Source organism: Cebus imitator, unplaced genomic scaffold (genome assembly GCF_001604975.1).
Source record: "Cebus imitator isolate Cc_AM_T3 unplaced genomic scaffold, Cebus_imitator-1.0 Scaffold568, whole genome shotgun sequence".
NCBI lineage: Eukaryota > Metazoa > Chordata > Mammalia > Primates > Cebidae > Cebus > Cebus imitator.
In genome coordinates this window covers 1,794,443-1,814,809 of record NW_016107883.1, presented here as the reverse complement: position 1 = coordinate 1,814,809, position 20,367 = coordinate 1,794,443, and the positions used below count along the sequence as shown (strand labels likewise).

At 40.8% G+C, this 20,367-nt stretch overlaps 2 protein-coding genes across 2 annotated transcripts in view; both read right to left on the bottom strand.

Moving 5' to 3' along the window:
• The window catches only part of LOC108294215 (uridine 5'-monophosphate synthase-like), a 15,703-nt gene extending 12,400 nt beyond the window's left edge, over positions 1-3,303 (bottom strand). The window contains exon 1 of the mRNA XM_017515998.2: positions 3,091-3,303. Within this exon, the coding sequence (XP_017371487.1) occupies positions 3,091-3,246 (156 nt within the window). The 5' untranslated portion in view covers positions 3,247-3,303. The remainder of the gene's footprint in view (positions 1-3,090) is intronic.
• Positions 3,304-7,292: 3,989 nt separating this feature from the next.
• The window catches only part of KALRN (kalirin RhoGEF kinase), a 635,807-nt gene continuing 622,732 nt past the window's right edge, over positions 7,293-20,367 (bottom strand). The window contains exons 58-60 of the mRNA XM_037734035.1: positions 18,076-18,276; positions 15,355-15,493; positions 7,293-14,442 (exon numbers count right to left, since the gene is read on the bottom strand). Of these exons, the coding sequence (XP_037589963.1) occupies positions 13,897-14,442; positions 15,355-15,493; positions 18,076-18,276 (886 nt within the window). The 3' untranslated portion in view covers positions 7,293-13,896. The remainder of the gene's footprint in view (positions 14,443-15,354; positions 15,494-18,075; positions 18,277-20,367) is intronic.

Genomic DNA, 20,367 nt, shown 5'->3' with positions numbered 1-20,367 from the left:
AAAAAAAAAAAAAAAAAAAAAAACCCTAGAAGAAAACCTACGCCACACCATTCAGGACATAGGCACAGGCAAGGACTTCATGACTAAAACATCAATAGCAACAACAACGAAAGCCAAAATAGACAAACGGAATCTAATTAAACTCCAGAGCTTCTGCACAGCAAAAGAAACAATCATTAGAGTGAACCGGCAACCAAGAGAATGGGAAAAAATTTTTGCAATCTACCTGACAAAGGGCTGACATCCAGAATCTACAAAGAACTAAAGCAGATTTACAACCACCACAAAAAAACAAACAAACACATTCAAAAGTAGGCAAAGGATATGAACAGACACTTTTCAAAAGAAAACATATATGCGGCCAAGAAGCATGTGACAAAATGCTCATTATCATTGGTCATTAGAGAAATGCAAATCAAAACCGCATTGAGATAACTGCCACCTCATGCCAGTTAGAATGGTGATCATTAAAAAATCTGGAGACAACAGATTCTGGAGAGGATGTGGAGAAAAAAGAACACTTTTACACTGTTGGTGGGAGTGTAAGTTAGTTCAACCATTATGGAAGACAGCGTGGCGATTCCTCAAGGATCTAGAAATAGAAATTCCATTTGACCCAGCAATCCCACTACTGGGTATATACCCAAAGGATTATAAATCGTTCTGTTATAAAGACACATGCACACATATGTTCGTTGTGGCACTGTTTATGACAGCAAAGACCTGGAGCCAACCCAAATACCCATCAATGACAGACTGGACAAAGAAAATGTGGCATATATACACCAAGAAATACTATGCAGTCATAAAAAACGACGAGTTCGTGTCCTTTGTAGAGACATGGATGAATCTAGAAACCATCATTGTCAGAAAACTGACACAAAAACAGAAAACCAAACACCGCATGTTTTCACTCACAGGCAGGTGATAAACAATGAGAACACTTAGGCACAGGGAAGAGAACACCACTCACTGAGCTAGGTGGGGAGGTGGAGGGGAGGGGAGGGACATTGGGGAAGTGGAACGATGGGGAGGGATAACACTAGGAGAAATGCCTGATGTAGGTGATGGGGTGGGGACAGGGATGGAGACAGCAAACCACCATGGCATGTATGTACCTATGCAACAGTCCTGCAGGATGTGCACATGTACCCCAGAGCCCAAGGTAAAATTAAAAAAAAAAAAATTAAGTTGCCCTGACTATAGGCTTTGATTACAGTAGTTACAAGTGGACTTTTTTTTTTTTTTTTTTTTTCTTTTGAGACGGAGTTTCGCTCTTGTTACCCAGGCTGGAGTGCAATGGCACGATCTCGGCTCACCGCAACCTCCGCCTCCTGGGTTCAGGCAATTCTCCTGCCTCAGCCTCCTGAGTAGCTGGGATTACAGGCACGTGCCACCAGGCCCAGCTAATTTTTTGTATTTTTAGTAGAGACGGGGTTTCACCGTGTTGACCAGGATGGTCTCGATCTCTTGACCTCATGATCCACCCGCCTCGGCCTCCCAAAGTGCTGGGATTACAGGCTTGAGCCACCGCGCCTGGCCACAAGTGGACTTTTAAAGCAAAAGAAGAGGCAGTTCCTATGTTCACCAATAATTTGCACTGAAGTAACTGAAGTGCCATCAGGCATTTGTGGTCCCAGCTACTTGGGAGGCCACCAAGGCCGGAAGATCATTTGAGACCAGGAATTCAAGACCAGCCTGGGCAATATAGTGAGACCTCCTCTCTACAAAAAAAAAATTTAAATTAGGTGGGCATGATGGCACACACCTGTAGTCCCAGCCACTCAGAGGTTGAGTCAAGAAGATCTCTCTCTTTTTTTTTTTTTTTTTTTTTTTTTTTTTTTTTTTTGAGGTGGAGTTTCACTCCTGTTGCCCAGGCTGGAGTGCATTGGCTGGATCTCAGCTAACCGCAACCTCCGCCTTCTGGATTCCAGCTATTCTCCTGCCTCAGCCTCCTGAGTAGCTGGGATTACAGTACAGGTGTGCACCACCATGCCTGGCTGATTTTTGCATTTTTAGTAGAGGCAGGGTTTCACCATGTTGGCCAGGCTGGTCTCGAACTCCAGACCTCAAATGACCTGCCCGCCTCAGCCTCCCAAAGTGTTGGTTTTACAGGCATGAGGCACCACGCTCGCCTGAAGTAGGAGGATCTCTGAAGCCCAGGAGTTCCAGACTGCAGTGAGCTATGATCACAGTGCTGCACTCCAGGCCTCGGTGATGTAAGAGATACCTCATCTTAAAAATAAAACAATAACACAAGCAACTGATCGGCTATACATTATTCTTTGTATCACAAATTCCAGGTGCATAATTCCTTTAAATAATTGTTCCCCAGGGCTGCATGAGGGAGTATGGCTGAAGTCTCTCTGAGCTCCGATAAATTCTGCATACATCACATGGCTCAGATTGTTCTATTTTTCTTTTCTCACAAGTATTTTTCCAGCTACTGAATTCTCTGCCCACCCACATTTTTCAGGTCTATATGCTTGTTCGTTTTTTGAGGCAGGGTCTCAATGTCGCCCAGGCTGGAGTGCAGTGGCTTAACAACGGCTCACTGCAGCCTTGACCTCCCAGGCTCGGGTGATCTTCCCACCTGAGGGTCCCAGGCGTGCGCCACCACACCCTGTTAAATTTTTCGTAGAGCCGGGGCTGGTGGGTGGGGGGAGCGGTCTCGCCAGACCCAGGCTGGTCTCGAACTCCTGGGGCTCAGGTTATCCACCCACTTAGGCCTTCCAAAGTGTTGGGATTATTACAGTCGTGAGACACCACGACAGGCCGCAAGTCTAATTTTCTTAGAGTTAAAAACACAGAATTCATCCAAGTGTGCTTCAGTGCCAGATAGGGTTCCAAACTGGGTGTCCCGACTTTTGCAAAACACGTGCAGTAAGCCTGTGGGTGAAAGTACAGACGGCTAAGAGCCCAACAACCCCTGGCCTCTGTGCTTATGCTTACTCCCCAGACCAAGGGTAGGTCGGCCTGCCTGCTTGGCTCTTTTGCTCCCACTCACGGCTCAATTCCTGTCACCCTCTTACATTTCCTGGTCTTCTTTCCCGCCATCCAGCCCAGTCCTTCCCCTTCCAGAGCAAGCACCTGACTCAGAAGACGCGGTCGAGACACGATGCCCCGCAGATCGATGTAGATGGGGGAGGAGAGCCCGCTCTTCAGCACGAAGTCCCCAAACTTGAAAGCCTGCACGTCGTACAGACCCGTCACCAAGGGCCCCAAAGCTGCACCAGCGGCCGCCATTGTCGCGCGCTGCCTGTTTGCTTCAAAATCCCAGGCGCAGCGGCCCTCCGGCGCCCCGAGACGCTGGCGCCCCGATGACGTCGCCCGCGAAGCCCCGCCTTTTCCGCTTGCCTCGCTGGCAGCTTCCCGGGCTTGCCGCACTCACTTCTGGGTTCCCCCGAGCTCAAGGGTCCGTGGCTGGTAGCCAATCTACCGCCAATTTGTGCCTCTCCTGCTTTCTTCTGGATGCGGTCGCTGGGTTTCAAAGCCTCGAGCAGCTAGTTTGACTGTAGGATCATTAAGTCCAACCTTTATGAGAGTTTGCATAAATCCTGCTCGTTTTCTAACAGCCGGTGCATTCTCGACTAGTTCTCTTAATTATCTATACTCCTTGGCCCAGCATGTTATAATTTGCTAGTTATTAGCCACGATTTAACCCCCATGTTTCTCCAAATAGAATACAGGTTCTCAAAGACAAGGACCTTGACTCAATTCTTTTATTAACTTCATAGCATCTATTTTGTGACAGTTTCATAGCAGTTTGCACATAGGAATATATAGCACCTAGATCATTACAGTATTCGTTACCTCTTTTGTCTGTACTCTGCTTCCTGGTTTGGCATATCTCAAATGCTTAGGTAATAGGTGTAGAAAGGTAAGGGAGGGAGGGAGGAGAGTTAGAAACCGTGAATTGATTGGTATCAGGGTTATTCAGGAGGATAATATTGCTAGACAATCTGAAAATCCAAATATATTTGGTCTTTACAAATAAATCCCTTAGAGAAGTTCTCCATTGTGTATATAAGGCAATACTTTATTCTAGTTTAAGGAAAATAACCCTTAAATTCACATAAAGAATGAAATCTTGTTATTCACAGCAAGGTGGATGAACCTGAAGGACATTATGTTATGTGAAATAAGCCAAGAACAAAAAAACAAGAAAGATAAATACCAAATGTTCTCACTCATATGCAGAAGCTAAAAAAGTTGATCTCATGGAGGTAGAGAGTAGACTATTAGTTAGTAGAGGTTGGGAAGGGTAGAGGGTGGTTAAAGGATACAAATTATAGCTACATAGAAAAGATAGGTCCTAGTGTTCTATAGCACTGTAGGGTGACTGTAGTCAACAACAATTTACTATATATTTTCATATAGCTAGAAGAGGGGATTTTGAATGTTCCCAACACAAAGGAATGATAAATATTTAAGGTGAGAAATATATGAATTACTCTGATTTGATCACTATACATTGTGTGTATTGAAATAGAACTATGTTCCCAATAAATGTGTACAATGATCATGTGTCAACTATAATACTTTTTTAAGAAAAGAGGAACAGATAAGGCATAGCAGTATTGTGTGCTGCAAAGAACATGAAGTTTCAAACCAAAACATTTGGGTTTTAGTCTCAGCTGTGCTTACTGGCTGAGTGATCTTTGGCAATGCATTTTGAGCTATATGAGTCTCGATTTTCTCAAAAATAGAATTAAGATAATATTAACTTTCTTCAAAGATCACTATGAAGATTCAGTGAGATAGTTCACTCCAAAACACCTTATAGGGCCGGGTGTGGTGGTTCACACCTGTAATCCCAGCACTTTGGGAGGCTGAGATGGGCAGATCACAAGGTCAGGAGTTCAAGACCAGCCTGACCAACATGGTGAAACCCTGTCTCTTAAAATACACACACACACACACACACACACACACACACTCTCTCTCTCTCTCTCTCTCTCTCTCTTTATAAAAAGTTAGTAGGTGGCTAAGCATGGTGCTCATGCCTGTAATCTCAGCACTTTGGGAGGCTGAGGCAGAAGGATCACCTGAGATCAGGATTTGAGACCAGCCTGGCCAATGTGGTGAAACCCTGTCTCTACCAAAAAATACAAAAATTAGCCAGGCATGGTGGCACATGCCTTTAGACCCAGCTACTTGGGAGGCTGAAGCAGGAGCATCTCTTGAACCTGGGGGGTGGAGGTTGCAGTGAGCCAAGATCGAGCCACTGTACTCCAGCCTGGGTAACAGAGTGAGACTCTGTCTCAAAAAAAAAAAATAAATAAATAAGCTAGTGGAACATAGATTGTATCAATTCATTTTGTGTTCTCCATTTCATTTACTTAGGCTGAGTAAAGGATCTTGACTCTAACCAATACTTAGTCTTACAGGTTTAGGTATTTATCCTAAAGAGTTTCCTTTAATGTAAAACTTCATGCAATAGTTCAGTCTAGAGCCTTTCCTTGGACTTAGCTCTATACTGCTCACTGAATCCCTTGTATATTCTACTCTGATATCTATTTTAGACCGAGCTTGGTGGGTTCAGATTATCATTTGTATTGGGGCTTTTGCTAATATTCCATAACTGAATTGGTCATTCCTCTCAACCACTCCCCCTCAAAAAAATACAGGCTGAAGTATTGTTATTTAATCATTTATTATTGTTTGACCCACACTATACAGACACAGGCACGGCGAAACACACAAATACACATTTAGTTTATCTTCTAGGGCCAGGGGCTCATGCTTGTAATCCCAGCACTTTGGGACACAGAGATGGAAAGATGTCTTGAGCCCAGGAGTTTGAGGCCAGCCTGGGCAACATGGTGAGACTCCATTTCTTAAAAAAAAATTAAAAAATTAGCTAGACATTATGGCATACACCTGTCATCCCAGCTACTGGGGAGGCTGAGGGAGGGGGATGATCTGAGCCTGGGAGGTTGAGGCTACATTCAATGAGCTGTGATTGTGCCACTGAAATCCAGTCTGAGTGACAGAGTAAGACCATGTCTCAACAAAAAATGTTATCTTCCAGTGAAGGTCTTAGTGACCTTGAGCAATCACGTAGATCCTGTGACTCAGTTTCTCTACTCCAAATGAAATAAGTTACTTCATAAGAATTTGTTGGGATTCAATGAAATAATAATTACAAATGGGCTTTTAAGCTATATAGATGCTAAAATATATACAAATTCTAGATCTAAAAAAGCCAGTAAGGGGCTTATGATTCTAATTCATCAACCTGATTCTGATTTAATTTCTAATATTATTTATTATCTATATTTTCTCTTTTTTTTTTTTAAAGATGGGGTTTCACCATGTTGGCCAGGCTGGTCTTGAACTCCTGACTTCAGGTGATCCGCCCGCCTTGGCCTCCCAAAGTGCTGAGATTGCAGGCGTGAGCCACTGCACCCAGCCATATTATCTATATTTTCTCTAAGGAGATTGTGCTGATGAACCAATGTGAAGAGCCCATGCTTTTGACAAGTGTTTCTCATTACAAATAAATGCAATGAAATCTTGATGAAATAGAAGCCAAATGTTAAAACTTTTTTTGACTTTCTTGGCAAAGTAAGCTAATCAAAACACTTTAACAGTCTGGCTAATTGACAGTATACCATGAATCAGCCTCATTTGCACTTGGGTGGCACATTTAAACTTTCAAAGCCCGATCATGTCTGCATAGGCTAACCTAGATTGCTGGAGTCCACACCAGAATGTATAAACCTGTGAGAACCAGCCCAAAATATCCTCCAAACATTCTAACAGTATTATCACCTGAAACACCAGTGTGAAATTAACAACCACCCGAGGCTTTCTTTTTTTTTTTTTTTTTTTTTTAATAGGGTCTCACTTTGTTGCCTGGGCTGGAGTGAGGTGGCATAATCACAGCTCATTGCAGCGTCTACCTCCTGGGCTCAGATGATCCTTCCACCTCAGCCTCCCAAGGTGGGACCACAGGTGTGCACCACCACACTCAGCTAATTTTTTAAACAATTTTTTAATATGTGGGCTATTTGGGGGAGGTGGGTGTCTCCCTATGTTGGCCAGGCTGATGTCGAACTCCTAGGCTCAAGATCCTTCCTCCTCGGCCTGTCAAAGTGTTGGGATTTACAGGTGCTAGTCATAGCACCCAGCCCTGAGGTTTACTTGGCATTTTTGGGTAAATCGTTTAGAATACTCCACTGCTTTCTTTCTAAAATCCTGAGCAAAAAGTGTTGTAATAATTATGTGATATTTTTACCTTTTCAAAGTCTTTCATATATTTGGAGAAAGCAAGAAAGAAATTACTCTTTTCTTTGAATAAAGGTTTAATTAGAAAAAAAAAGGACGACCATATAGTATCTTTAGTATAGTATATTTATAGGAATGCATAACATGTGAGATGTACATTTTGAAGTTTCATCTATAACTTATAACATTGACGGTAGCAGAAACAAGACAGCAGGTCATCACTTTACAACATTACACATGAGTGATTTTGACTTACAAATAAAATATTTACAACCTACCTTTACAAAACGACATTGTGTGCATACAAAATCAACAACAGCAGAAAAATTTAAAAAATAATAAAACAACCAAAAATCCAGAAGATACACTTAAGGCAGACCAGCAAGACACTGAAATAATTAAGGCTGTGGAATTCTTCTGCACCTTGAAAATATAGAGCTATTTATCAATACTGTGGAGTGATTTTAAATCAATTGTTACAAGCCTGATGAAGTATATACTTATATGTATATGTGTGATGGTCCTTATGGGGAAACCTGTCCACTTATGAATAAGGCCCTTTGTCTGAATGGCCAGTGAAGCCCACTCCAAATTCTCAAAAGACTTGGGGGCAGGGGTCACTGAAAACCAAGAGATGCCAATACAGTTTGCAAATTGACAACTGATAGTTCAACTATAATGATGAAGTCCAGATAAACAGAATAACCTAACTGATGGCCCCTTTATGTTTCACACTTTGTTAGTTTGGCTTTGTGGACATCAAAAGACAGCAAATTAATTCCCAAATGAGTAGAGTTTGTCTCCACAAATTAGCCCTAATGGTTTTGAATGGCCCTAAATGGTTTTCCAATAGAAAAATTGACCCACCTGGGCTGTCTGCAAATGGATAGATTTCTGCATATGAGCAATAACATATACATACATATTATACACTATATACATGTACAGATGTACATATATCCGTATGTTCCAACAGTTTGCACTTTGACCACTACTGTTCTCTGAACAGGATCTCATTCTGAAGAATATGTTTAGTTTTTTTCACAGTCTTCTTATTTGTTCTATTAGTTTTACTCACCTTCCCCATAGAGTAGGCTGAAGTTTGGCAGAAACAGAAGTAAAAGCACCAGGGTCAGAAAAATCAAACATAGAGATGACAGATATGGCTTAAGTTAGTAAGAGACGATGTATGTTTTTTTAATTTCAGGTTCCTAGAGACAGTCTTTGAGGTTATAGTAACAGTCTCCATCGTACTCCAGAACGTGGACTCAATTCTCGATGGAAGTCAGGTATTGATGGAAGCTCCTATGCTGGCTATCCCTGGGCCAACAGATTAGCTTGGTTAAACTAAGCCTCAGGGGCTGGCATTCCAAGAATTGCTACTTGCATTTCTTCTACCATGCTTCCTTTTCTCAGCTAACCTCACTATCTGAAATAGCAGTTATCTAGCTAAACTGTTATCTTGATCATTTGAGTAAAACCTAAATCTGAACACACTTTAGAATCTCACAGCAAATGGGCACATTTCTCACAGAAAAATGCAATAGCCTGCGCATATAAATTTCAGGCTTTTCATAATGTCCCTCAATGATGAAAAGTTGCCTTGGAGTGACTGCTTTTTCCTCTCCTCTAACTTTATATTTATTGAAGATGAGGAAGAAATGCCTTTCATAGAAAATATGTTCTTATGAGAATTCTGTGTTCTCCTACTTCTGTATAAATTTTTTATGTAATATTTCCTATTAAAAACATTTAGTGCTATAAACAAATTTCAGCCCTTTTTAACCCTTTAGAATTAATGAAACAACTGAGAGTCTTACTATTTTTAGAAAATAAGTATTAACATAGTGGCTTTCCTTTTCTGGATGAAACATGTGTGAGCTCTGTCTTCTCTAGGCTTACCCTGGGTTTAATCATTCATCCTCAAATCATCCCTAGACTTTAAATAGTGAAGAAAACGCAAGGTGCAGTTTTATAAATAAATCCACTAAAAGGTCATATACTGTGTTTGTCTAACCCAGACTCCACAGAGGTGCGACCCAGGAGAGAAAGGAAGGTCTACATTCCTCAAAACTCATCCAGCACAATTCATTGTCCACACTGAATAAGGACATGGTGAGTTTGAACTTTGCCCCTCTACAAAGACCTCTTATTTACAAAATATTTCCTCCTCTATTAAAAGATGAGGCAAAGTTTTAGTTAATGCACAGAAATAACTAAAATTTAGTTTATATTTACTTCCTCATATTCTCACAAATCTAAATTGCCATGCTCTTCTACAGAGGCAAGAAAAAAGTAATGCCTAACTCATGGGATCTAATCATGGGGGTTATGGGACAGCAAATATGCAACTCCTGAAAGACTAAGCCACCTTAAAAAAAAAAAAAAAAGATTCAAGGTTTGTCCTCCAAAAATGAACAGTCCAATTCATTTCTATGCATTTAACTTGCCTGTGCCTTTAATTTGCCTCTTATAATAGATTCCTGTGAGACTGTAAAAAATAAATTGTGATATGAGAAGATGTTTTCTTCTCACTTCTGCCCTCCCAAGCGAGGAAGATGGTTCTTGGGTTCTTTTCTGCCTGTTTTTCCAGAGCATAAAGCTTGAGAAGAGAAGGTAGCAGCTGCTTTTGAGGGCATTTTACTCTTTGCACTTGCCATAAAAAATACTGGAGAAAACGGCTTATGGACATAAGACTTCATCAGCTCTCCTGACTCTTTTCAGTAGACAAGCTCTTAAATGATCGAAATTGCAGGCTAAGACCAAATAACATTTAGACAAAGAGCACCTAATACTTCCAACTGAAAGCAATTTACAGAATTTAATCTGAAAGCAATTTGCAGAATTTAATCTCATGAGTTTATAAATGGTATTTAAAGATGTGAATATTAAAAACCTGGAATGTTCAAAGTTACTATCAATAAAATTCTTAGCACTGGCAGTGTATAGCACTTTAAAAAAATCAAAGTATTTCATAGATGTCCCAACCAAGGTTATTTCTCAACATTCCTGTAAGATTAATGTCCTTCCTCCTTCCCCATCCCCCAATTCCCATTTTACCAATGGGTACATTTGGGGAAGAAAAAACAAAGACTTTCTGTAAGAAAAGATGAATCAGGAATAGCTGAGATTGAAGCTCAAAAATTCCTGGTTCCACCCCTATATTCAGATGTTTGCATTTACAAGACGTTTTAAAATAAAGAAAAAATGCTGCAATGTCAGTAAATCTAAATGCAATGAACTTCTTTATCTCCCATCCTCCCCTCTGAAAGGCACTACTATTTATAAAGGCTTTGTGGACCACAAAGCAGTGAAGCTAGCGTTCTCCTCTGCTTCCTCTACTCCCCCTTACACTGTTTATGGCTGAGAGAGACCTGAAGGACATCTCCACCATTACCATTTGTTTTCTTAAAAATTTTACCACATTCAGCTATACTTGGATATATATCTATTCAATTTGAAACAAATGCAAAAGATGTAGGAAATCATTATATTAATACTTCTTAAAAGTTATTATGGGTTGTCCCTGATCTTTTCATTATTTGTGTCCCACCCTTATAAAACAAAACAAAAACCTCAGAACCTTATGCAATGAATATAAGCCAAGCAAGAAACTTGTGACCTTGACCATTGTTTGTTTTTCTCATTTCAGCTGGGAGTTCAGTCTCACTGTGAACTACCATCATTATGATAGAAGTGGACTATTTTCTCTTCTCTCCTCTCTTCTTTACTACCAAGTAATAAATCTGTCTGCCAAAATGGGAACAAGAGTGGTCCCTGATCCTTCTTCCCTAACCATGGTTGCCCTCAAAACAACCTAAATTACATTTCCCAGGTCCATCGTCTGGAATTCCTTGTTATTTCCAACTTGCTCTGGAGAATTCTTGAACCAAGACTATTCTCTTATCCCTGTTGGGAGGGACCAGGAGCCTTGCAGACAGGGAACCTTCCTGTTAGTTTCCCTATGTTCTCAAACTATATAAAATATACTCCCTTTCTCTTGGGACCTCTATTAAGTTCATTCTAGTCTGATGATTGTACCTTGGCCCCAAAATCATCCTACTTCATTTCTAGGTCCCTCCTTTCCTGTCTTCTCACTTCCCCAGTATGTGTACTTGGGGGAATTCCATGCAACCCCACATTTGGATCCTTCCAACGCTGTTGTAAAAGCTGATATGAAAGCTTGGGTTCTGTCTAACATTCTGTCAGCTGCCCCCATAACATAATTTCAACAACCCCCCATTCCCCCTACACCCGTCATGGTCTATGCATTACTGTCCTGGGCCCTGGCCTTCTCAAGAAGAAACTCAGCTTGTTATAAAAACTCAGACTGGCTCAGCAGAGGGATCTTGATTCAAGTCATCCACAGTGGACAGAACAGAACTTGCCGAGCCAGACTTTATGGATATTGGGAATCCTCAGAGCCTGCAGTCTGTCCCATGACAAACCCTACAGGCTGGACTTTCCTCCTTTATGTGTATACCATAATGAAGACATGTTTACTGAAAGGGTTTTAGTAAACATGTTTACTAAAAGGATTTTTAATAAAGATGTTTTAAAATTTTTAAGCATAATGAAAATGTTTACTAAAAAAATTTACTAAATATGTTTTAAATTTTAAAAAATTTCAGTAAACATGTTTACTAAAAGGATTTTTAGTAAGTATGTTTTAAATTTTTACGTATTGTATCATAGAGTGTTTGTACATACATAAAGGTTCAAATGAAGACTATAGGGTATAGTTAAGAGAGACCTCTGAGGGAGTGAGGCTTAATGACCCAGGGCCGTTTGAAAACTAGAAAACAAATATAGTCAGATACAGTCGGAGTCGGTTTCCATATATTTGGTTAATCCCAAAAATACTAAGTGCTATCTAGTCTTATTGCTTATACTTTCCACTAAGGTATCAATCTATAATCTTGGATGGGATGAGGAAGCTGACTCTGAAACCAATAAGAAAAAAAATGATGATGATTTTTAATTTTACGTTTCCACTGTGGGAATAAGTGTTTTCTTTATATGTTAAAGTTCAGGCTTAGTTTCCACCATTTCTTTTTCATTTAGATAGATTTGTAGTTCTATTCGTCCTTCATACGTTCTCTTCTTGAACCTCTGTACTGCGAGATTTTAATTTTCTCTATCCCATTATAGGAGAGAAGCAATGCCATTAAACCTGATTCGAACAAACACTTGAGTTATATTTTTAAAATCTTACTTGTATAATAGCATTTCAACACGCATTCTAGAAAACTAAGGATGGATCATGTACAAACACAAAAAACAAACTCCCTCTCCCCCAACAAACAAAAATAAAGAAAGAAAACCCATGAAGCGCCCAGGTTTAATTTTTTTTTCCACCAGAGGGAAAAAGAGCAGTTAATAATAATCTTGTATGAAGAATATATACCAGAAAGCAGCATTGGCCTCAAAGTAAAATTAGTCCCTTTAGTTCAGAGAACTATCAGCAGCTGAGTGGTAACAGGTATTGCAATCTCAGTTACAACTTAATGTTCTGTTAGGGTGATGTATCAGGTTTTGTCCCATGGCTTTAGAAAGGACTTAGGGCCAGGCCTTTAGAAGGCCTATATGGCTGCCTCCTTTTAGTAAGCACCCCTTAGCTTCAATAAGGAGTTAGAAATAAAGCCAGCTAACTTTCTGAAAGACTGTATTCTACAGCCGTAGAAGAAATCAGAAAGTATTGGTGTGTTGTTCATAGGAACCATAGGAGAGGTTTCCATTTGCCCTTTTGTATGGATCTCTCATATTCGTTTACTTATTTCAAACCCGGTGTAGACACGAAAATACTCCCGCAGCTCATACTGTATTTGAACTTATTTCCCGATAGGCTTGCTTGCCCGATTAACTCTGAGCTACCAGTGAATTTGCAGGTAGTGTTTCATACACAGAAAGAACCTATCTTAACCAAAAAACCTGTGATTGACAGAAAAAATCTTCTCATTCAAAAGGGCAACATTGCTTTCTCTTAATGCACAGGTTCTGGTAAAAGATTTCTATACAAGATTTATAAAATGCTCTAAAAAACTTATCTAATTGTGCTTAGTCAAAACAATGTAATGCTTCGGTAAATAAATTACTGTCTTAACTGGAGCACTCAGTTCCTTGTGATTGATTTAATATATATCTCTTTATATTAGAAAACTCTGAAACCTGAATGGGATATATTATACTGTATGTGTATATGTATCTTATTAAGAAACTATATCTAAGTTATCTAAACCAGAATAGTTGATATACATGACATCTCCACTAAATAGAACTTTTTGCTTAAAATTTCAGCAAAGCCAGAGACCTTTTACACTCTTGTGAGCTTAAGGTTTGCCCAGTTAACCACTCATTTTGGAAGATACAGTTAAAATTTCATAACAGCTAATATTGTTCTTATCCTTGCCCTTCTTCTGAACACTTCTGTGACCCTTTGCCTGTTTATTTCTTCAGAATGACTTTCTGGAAAGCTCCTGGATTGCGGGTGACTTTTTCTGCTGCTCAGACCCTGAATAGCTATTATCGAGGTTTAAGAGGTACATCTCTCAAATCAGAGAACTGCATGGAGTGAAATGACGAACAGAATTATTTACAGTCACATTCAGTCTTGCTTTGGTTCACACTGCACTTCTATGTGAAACCATAGGGGCTGGGAGATAGCTACGTCCCTTGGTTCACCCGGTTGACAATGTAGCTCTTGACATTGGGTATAGGCCGTACATCATTCTGGTGCTTGCGGCGTTCTATGAAGCATGCTAGGCGGGAGGTGTCCAGGGGGATCTTAGAGTAGCTGCCATTATGGGGCTGCAGCCATGGATGCTGTAGGCATGTGGCTGCTGTGGGCCGCCTCCGAAAGTCTTCCTGTAAGATCACATTGATGAAATCTCTGGCAGCATTGCTCACACCACAGAAGTATTCATGGGGAAAGCTGAAATCCACCCTGCATACGTTGATACATGTCTCCTCTTTGCTCTCATCCAGGAAGGGGGAGACCCCACTCAGCATGACATATGTCAGAACCCCAATGCTCCAGATGTCTGTCCCCAGGGAGACAGGGATGCCTTGGATGACTTCTGGGGCAGCAAACTCGGGGTTTCCCAGCAGGTGGTGAATGTGGAAGTGACCCGAGATCTGGACAGCATCCTCCAAGTCAATGAGCTTCACTCGAGGCACTGGAATCCGTAGGTCAATGAGCAGGTTTTCAGGCTGCGGAGATCCAAAAAGGCAGGGAGAAGAGAAGGGAAGTTCAGGCTTCTGTTTTGACTGCTCACACCACCTCACTAATTCAGACATGGTTATGCTATTCTTTGATAAAGTCTACAGTGTATGGAAAATTCCCCATGCACTATGTGAAGTGCACTGGAGCCTTCAAACTATCATATTGAACTTAGAACTTAGTGCATATTGAGTGTGGTGGTACTTCAGAGAAGTTGTTTGACATTGAAAATCATGTCTTCTTAACTACACTGCTTCTGCATTGAATCAAGGTAATAATAAATTACTCATTTTGGAGAACAGGGGCTTCTTTTTGAGCAGCGTGGACGACAAGGTGACATTTGTTGGCTTACTTCTATGAAGTTAGATTAGGTAGGTAAACTTCCCTACCTTTTCTCACACTGGATGTCATTGTGGCTCTGGTATATCCTAATTAATTCATGGATGATACACTTAAATTGTGTGACAACCCAGATTCTCTTTAATATTCATAATGGGATGAGTGTGGCAGCTCACTCCTGTAATCCCAGCACTTTGGGAGGCTGAGGCGGACAGATCACTTGAGGCTAGGAGTTCAAGACCAGCCTGGCCAACATGACGAAACTCTGTCTCTACTAAAAATACAAAAATTAGCTGGGTGTGGTGATGAGTGCCTGTAATCCCATCTACTTGGGAGGCTGAGGCAGGAGAATTGCTTGAACCCAGGAGGCAGAGGTTGCAGTGAGCTAAGATTGTGCCATTGCACTCCAGCCTGGGCGACAGAGTAAGGCTCTGTCTCAAAAAAAAAAAAAAAATCGTAATGCACTCGAAATGAATTTGAATTTATATTCCTTATGAATAATGACTGGTAAGTTGGACTTGACCATTTAAGGTATTCCTTGCAAGGTTCCCACTTCTTATTACCTTTATGTCCAAATGTGCAACCCTGCAGTTGTGAAGGTACTGCAGAGCCTCCATGATGTCTCGGATATAGAAAGCTACTTTTTCCTCCATCAGTTCATCATGATTCATAAGGTAGTCTAACAGCCGGCCATCATCCATCCTGAAAGTAGGCAGGGAAAGGCAAAGGAAATATGTTTGAAATGAAGAAATAGAAAAATAACTCATGTAAAAATCAGTTAAGATCTCTAAGCTCTCTCATACTCCTTGTTTTACATGAAGACCAAATGTACAACACATGCACATTTTAGTTAGAGCCCAAAGTTAGTGTAATGTTCAGAACTAAAGTAAATATATTTGGTGTACTGCAGGGAAGAAATCTGTATAATCTTGTTTAAGAAACATTCTCTTTCATTACCTCTAAAAATTGCTCATAACAAAAAAGTTGTGACACCCATTTAAGAGGTTAGATTGCTAAGTAAAGAAAGCCTTCACCAAGAGAGACTTCAGCAACATTCTCATTAAACATAACATAGTGGCTGCAAGCAGCCCCACGTGTTTTGCAAAGTATGTCTTAATTTTATTTTATTATTAATTTTAGAGATGAGGTCTCACTGTGTCACCCAGGCTGGAATGCTGTGGCACAATCATAGCTCACTGCAGCCTCGATCTCCTGGGCTCAAGTGATCCTCTTGCTTCAGCCTCTCACATAGCTGGGATTTCCGGAGGAGGCCACTGCACCTAGCCAAACTATTTTCATTTGTCAATTTTTAGTTGGGGAAGACAGAAAGTAGGCAAAGTTTGTTCTTTGCATTATTGATCCCCCCTCCAACTTTTTTTGTTTGTTTATTTGTTTGTTTTTGAGACAGTATCTTTCTTTGTTTTGTTACCCAGGCTGGAGTGTGGTAGCATGATCTGTGCTCACTGCAACCTCCACTGCCCGGGTTTAAGCGATTCTCGTGTCTCAGCTTCCCAAGTAGCTGAGATTACAGATGTGTGCCATCACACTCAGCTAATTTTTGTATTTTTAGTAGAGAGGTGGTTTCGCCATGTTGGCCAGGATGGACTTGATCTCTTGACCTCGTGATCCACCTGCCTCAGCCTCCCAAAGTGCTGGGATTACAGGTGGAGTCACCATGCCCAGCTACATTCATTTCTTTCTTAGTATTTTTCATGTTATGTTAAAATCATCATCTATCTATTGGTCTTCCTCACTAAACTTGTAACTCTTCGAGGGCAAAAACAGTATCTCCCCCTCCACTGCCACCTTTTTTTTTTTTTTTTTTTTNTTTGAGATGGAGTCTCACTCTATTGCCCAGGCTGGAGTGTGGTGGTGTGATCTTGGTTCACTGCAACCTCTACCTCCTAGGTTCAAGCAATTCTCCTGCCTCAGCTTCCCGAGTAGCTGGCATTACAGGTGTGTGCCACCATGCCCGGCTAATTTTTGTATTTTTAGTAGAGATGGGGTTTCACCATGTTGGCCAGGCTGGTCTTGAACTCCTGGCCTCAAGTAATCTGCCCACCTCGGCCTCTCAAGGTGCTGGAATTACAGGTGTGAGCCACCATGCCTGGCCGACAATACCTTTCATTGGAACACAAGGACAGATGTTGTCACCTGTGGATGAGGATAGTTCACTGGCAATAGAATACACCATTTGAGTTAGGAAGTTCCCTACAAACAGGTCAGGCTCTGAAAGAGACTGTTAAGTCTAAAGTGACAAACTGCCAACTACTTAACTATATAAAGTTAAGTTTCACAAAAGGATTATGGATGCTAGCAGCATTGGTTTTGTTCTGTTTCTTTTTTCCAGCTGATTTTTAAAATAGCCAAACTTGTTTGCATTTTTGCTTTCTTATTATATCATAAATAAATTTGTGACAAGTTACTGACTCAAAGATCCCATACACACACACCTAGACTAACAAGCACGTAAGAGCCAGGCTAACAAGACAGTTGAAAGATGGAAAATGCAGGCCATTCGCTACTGAAAACGGGTTATGGTGGCGACATATGCAGCAATGGTCTTTGGCAGAAATGTCCATCTCCTGTCTAGGCCAAGGGCCTCATGAGCACCAATCTGATCATATTTCTGTCATTTGTATCACTTCTGAAAAGACCCTGTTCTCTTTAATCTCTGTAATATTGATCTAAACCACAGAGCATACTGTCTCTTCTTAGCCCGGGGTAGTGGTGGGGAGAATGGGATGTTATTGCTCTATCAAATCTATTCAGGAGTCACCTATATGGTTGCGTAAGTCCCTAGAAAATTTGGAGTGAGCGGAATGTTTTGAAGGTAAGGCTCTCCCCTAGAAGGAATTTCTTGGGTGGTAGACTGGAGATGCTATGGTGGTCAATTGACACATAGAGCCCTCTCTTTCATTTCAACTCCACCCTGTCAACCAGCCTACTGTCGACAAGCTATTCCCAAACTCCAGCCCAGCCCAAGAGTCCATAATAAAAGAAGATAAAAATGGAAGTAAGAGAGATATGGGTTCAAGTCCTAGCTTCTCCATTCCTAGTCTTAAGGAGCTAGTTTTAAGGACCTCCCTTATCCCTATTATGATTTTTTAATCTTTGAAATGGAAGTGACATTGATTACAAAATGGGGGAGACAGTGCATGTTATATCAGCACTTTGCAATGATAGGACCTTGTATAAAACATAACTATCTTTTCCATTAATTGTGGGCAAGAAATAACCTAAATGGATGGGGGCCACTTAAGAGAGGCAGCATCTGTACTTACAGTTCCAAAATCAGGATGTAGGATGTGGGGGACTCATAGGTGTCATGGAGAGTGATGTACTGGGGGTGCTGTAGGTGCTGAAGCAGGGCAGCCTCGTGGGCAGCCTGTTCTTTCTTCTTCATTTTTTTGCTAACAAATTTCACAGCCACATCTTTGCGGGTAGCTTTGTGGATGCATTTCTTTACTATAGAGAAACGGCCTCTGGAAAAACAAAAGGGAGAGTTTGCCAACACTCGTCAATTAACTACATATATTTTATTCACAGATGCGTAAAGTTTTGCATGAAATGGTCAGATAGATTTTATTAGGAATCTTACTCTCCTATATTTTTAGTTATAATGTTATTCAGAAAATCCATTTTTTCTTCTTTAGCATTTTAGGGTTTTTAAGATATGAAAAACTAATATTTTATATTATATATAATTGTATTATAAATTATATTTTTATATTTAATATAAATCTTATTTTTAGAGGCAGGGTCTTGCTCTGTTACCCAGGCTAGATAGAGTGCAGTGATGTGATCATGGCTCACTGGAGCCTCAGCTTTCCAGGCCCAAGCCTTTTGCCTTGGCCTCCCAAAGTGCTGGGATTACAGGTGTGAGTCACTATGCCTGATGTAACTAATGTAATTTTTAAAATTTTTTTATTTTTTTTAAAGACGGGGGTTTCACCATGTTGGTCAGGCTGGTCTTGAACTCCCAACCTCAGGTGATCCGCCCGCCTTGGCCTCCAAAGTGCTTGGATTACAGGCCTAAGCCACCACACCCAGCCTAATGTAATTTTTTTAACTAACATTTTTCTCTGCCATTTTAACCAACAAAAGCAGTTCAGTTTTCTAGGCAGAACATATATTTCTGTGAAATACAAAATAGAAATAGCAATAATGTTAAAGAAGGAGGAATTCTACTCAATAATAATTTTAAAAGCATTTTAATTATTATTTTTCTCCTTCTCATACGTGCCAGTTCTACTTCCTTCAAGGTCTAGCACAAATGCTACCTCTTTATGGGGCCATGACATCATGAAAAGATCAAAGACTGTAGAGCCATTGCAAATCGGATTTTTTAAAATTTCAATATGTTTCTGGGGAACAGGTGGTGTTTGGTGACATGAGTAAGTTATTTAAAGGTGATTTCTGAGATTTTGGTGCACTCATCACCCTAGGAGTGTGCACTGTACCCAATACACAGTCTTTTATCTCTCACCCTCTCCCACCCTTTCCCCCAAGTCCCCAAAGTCCATTGTATCATTCTTATGCCTTTGTGTCCTCATCAGCTTAGCTCTCCCATTAAAAACATTTTTAAAGAGTCAATTGTTTCATTTTATGTTTGTTATCTTTTTATTACGGAAAATTTCTAATATACACAAAAGTAAAGAAAATAGCGAAATAGATCTCCTATGCACCCAGCTTCAATAATCATGAACATTTTAACCAATTTTGTATCACCTATCTCTTTTCTATCCCCTGCTTTTTTTTTTTTTTTCCTGGAGTAGTTTAAGCAAATCCAGATATAATGCCATTTCACCCATAAATATTTCAGTTTACATCCCTAGCGACAAGAACACTTAAAAATATATAATCACCCTGCCATTAGTACATCTGACAAAATTATCTGCTCCTGAAATAGAATGGTTCTCAGATGCAGCTGTTGCCGTGTGGAAGGTGGCAAGAGAGCTCTGTAGGGGCACAGGTCAGCAATGGGGCAGATGACGGGAGGGTCAATGAGGTGACAAGGCAGTGCCATCTAAGCCCTGCCCATGAGGTGTCCTAACCCACGAGCAGAGGAGTAAACAGTCTGAAGACCAGCCCATTCCTCCAACAGAAATGGGTGTGTCATGGCTACCATGAAGGTCATCCTCCTTGACCTGGCTCTGTGCTCTACAAGCAACTTTCTAAGAATACTTTTTTTCCCCGTCGTATATTTGCATAAAATAAAACAATGTGCTAATGAGGCCAGGTGCAGTGGCTCATGCTTGTCATCCCAGTGCTTTAGGAGGCTGAGACAGGAGGATCGCTTGAGCCCAGGAGTTTTAGACCAGCCTGGACAACATAGTGAGATCCTTTCTCTTAAAAAAAATTTTTTTTTAGGCTGGGCGAGGTGGCTCAAGCCTGTAATCCCAGCACTTTGGGAGGCTGAGGCGGGTGGATCACGAGGTCAAGAGATCGAGACCATCCTGGTCAACAAGGTGAAACCCCGTCTCTACTAAAAATAAAAAAAATTAGCTGGGCATGGTGGCGCGTGCCTGTAATCCCAGCGACTCAGGAGGCTGAGGCAGGAGAATTGCCTGAAC